General features: G+C 37.9%; 1 protein-coding gene across 1 annotated transcript; it reads left to right on the forward strand.

Annotated features, from left to right (window-relative positions):
• The first annotated feature begins 201 nt into the window (after positions 1 to 201).
• On the forward strand, positions 202 to 1,127 carry LOC140926635 (transmembrane protein 45B-like). Its single transcript, XM_073376355.1, has one exon. It carries the CDS (start codon positions 202 to 204, stop codon positions 1,057 to 1,059), a length of 858 nt encoding a protein of 285 aa, XP_073232456.1. The 3' UTR covers positions 1,060 to 1,127.
• The last annotated feature ends 1,058 nt before the right edge of the window (positions 1,128 to 2,185 follow it).

The raw sequence follows: 2,185 nt of genomic DNA on the forward strand, positions 1-2,185 counted from the left end.
GATCCTGGAGCATGCTCCGAGAGCAAAACCTCTCGTGTGTGTCGGCGACCCCACGCCTACCTCATTTTGAATAACATACAGCCCGCAGGGCGAACACGACAAATTGCATGTTTACACCTCTTATTAAAATACGTGTTAACACACGGCAGGGCATTGTGTCAACGTAGCAAGTGTTGTAGGAAAAACTTTGTTTAAACGACAATGGGATCCTTAGAAGGTCATCTTCTTCCCGGATCAATGTTCATAATTTTATCCGTGTGGTGGTTTATCGGTGAAGTCTTGCAGGACCGCTTAGGAAATGGCATCGCTGCTCGAGCAAAAACTGAACCTGGGAAACGTCAGTCAAAATTGATCCATCCGTTATGGTATTCATGTCCCGGGCATAGGAAACTTTCAAAATTTCCCGTGGAGCCTGTAATAAAAGTTGTTCTCGCCATCTTTGGTGTAATAGCCGAGCTTCTACTCCCCAAACCAACAGCCTTATTCGACGAGAAGGGAGAATTTGTACCCAATCATGTGGATAATTATGCACACACCGCTATGTACTCCTTCTTTGGCCTGACAGGCGTCGTTGACCTTGTAATGGTGTACAAATTACTGCCTCTTCCACCAAAGTTTGACTACCTGGTCTTCTCGATGGCCTTTTGGATGGAAGGACTTTTGTTTTTCTTCCATCTACACGGACGAGACGCGCTCAATGTTCGCCTGCACACAATACTCTACATTCTTATTTTCGTGTCAGGTGCTGTATTTTTCTTGGCGGCTATTTCTGATCAATTTTTCCAAATTACCGGTTTCTTAAAAGCTTATTTGTTAAGCTTACAAGGCAGTTGGTTTTTCCAAATTGGATTTGTCCTTTTTGGGCCGAATCCATGGAAGAATGTTCCTTCTAATGTAGAGTTTGTTGGGATCGCATTTGCTCTTCATGCCATAATTCTACTTGTGATGCACCTGAGTGGACACATAATTTGCTACCAATGCTTTGTAAAACAGAAAAAGAGCAATGAAATACTTCTGGAAGAAATGTACGAAGAAGCACTGATGTTGGAAGAACCTTAGATAAATGGAAAAAAAAGTGGGGACAGAAAGATTCCGCTCTTAAACGGACACTTGAGAAAAACGGCAGAATCAGTGAGATGAATAAACCAAATTGCGGATATTTTTAATATCAACCAGAGAATACTAATAGTAAGAGATATAACCTAAGAAATGCAGATTTTGTCTTACCTCGGTTTAAAGCTGTTAATTATGGAAAACATTCTCTCAGATTTCTCGGACCACAATTGTGGTCAAAATTAAGCAAGGAGGAGAGAAATATTGGAACTTTGGTAACTTTCAGGGCAATGGTACGTAAGAACGATGTAACATCATTCCTTGAAGGATGTGGGAGTGAATGCCGCTTATGCTTAGATTAACAGGGCGTACGCATATTTACTCATTCATTTTAGCGTCCGAGCTCATATATGCATTTAGTTTTTATATTGTTTATACTACTACATGAGAAATTTCTTCAATTTGATTGGCTTAGAGCAGTGGTATTTCAGCTTAATTTGAAATACCTACATGTGAAAATTACAAACCTTTTGTGGGTAGTAGTATAAACAAATAATAGCATGATTTGTATGTGATATTTGGCATAAATACCACTTGCGATATTTCAAAATTGTCTCAAATTTCACTCGCCTAACGGCTCGTGAAATTAAGGATAACGATTTTGAAATATCACTTGTGGTATTTATGCCAAATATCACTACAAATCATGCTATCACCTATACAAATTAGAACTTAGCTTCAAAGTGTTAAAGAGTAAATTTAGAACTTAGTTATAAGTGCAAAAGAGTACTTAGCTTGAATAGTGTTAATTTCCTGCTTTTTTATATGTTTTATAGTATTTGTATAGGTGATAGCATGATTTGTAGTGATATTTGGCATAAATACCACGAGTGATATTTCGAAATTGTTATACGTAATTTCACGAGCCGTTAGGTGAGTGAAATTTGAGACGATTTTGAAAGATCACGAGTGGTATTTATGCAAAATATCACGTACAAATCATGCTATTATTTGTTTATACTACTACCCGCAAAAGGTTTGTCACATGTAGGTATTTCAAATTAAGCTGAAATACCACTGCTCTAAGCCAAACAAATTGCAGAAATTTCTCATGTAGTAGTACATTAGTTTC

Source organism: Porites lutea, chromosome 2 (assembly GCF_958299795.1).
Source record: "Porites lutea chromosome 2, jaPorLute2.1, whole genome shotgun sequence".
Classification (NCBI taxonomy): Eukaryota; Metazoa; Cnidaria; class Anthozoa; order Scleractinia; family Poritidae; genus Porites; species Porites lutea.

What these genes read in the sequence shown, in the direction of transcription:
- LOC140926635 (XM_073376355.1), top strand. Translation starts at nt 202, where the DNA reads ATGGGATCCTTAGAAGGTCATCTTCTTCCCGGATCAATGTTCATAATT.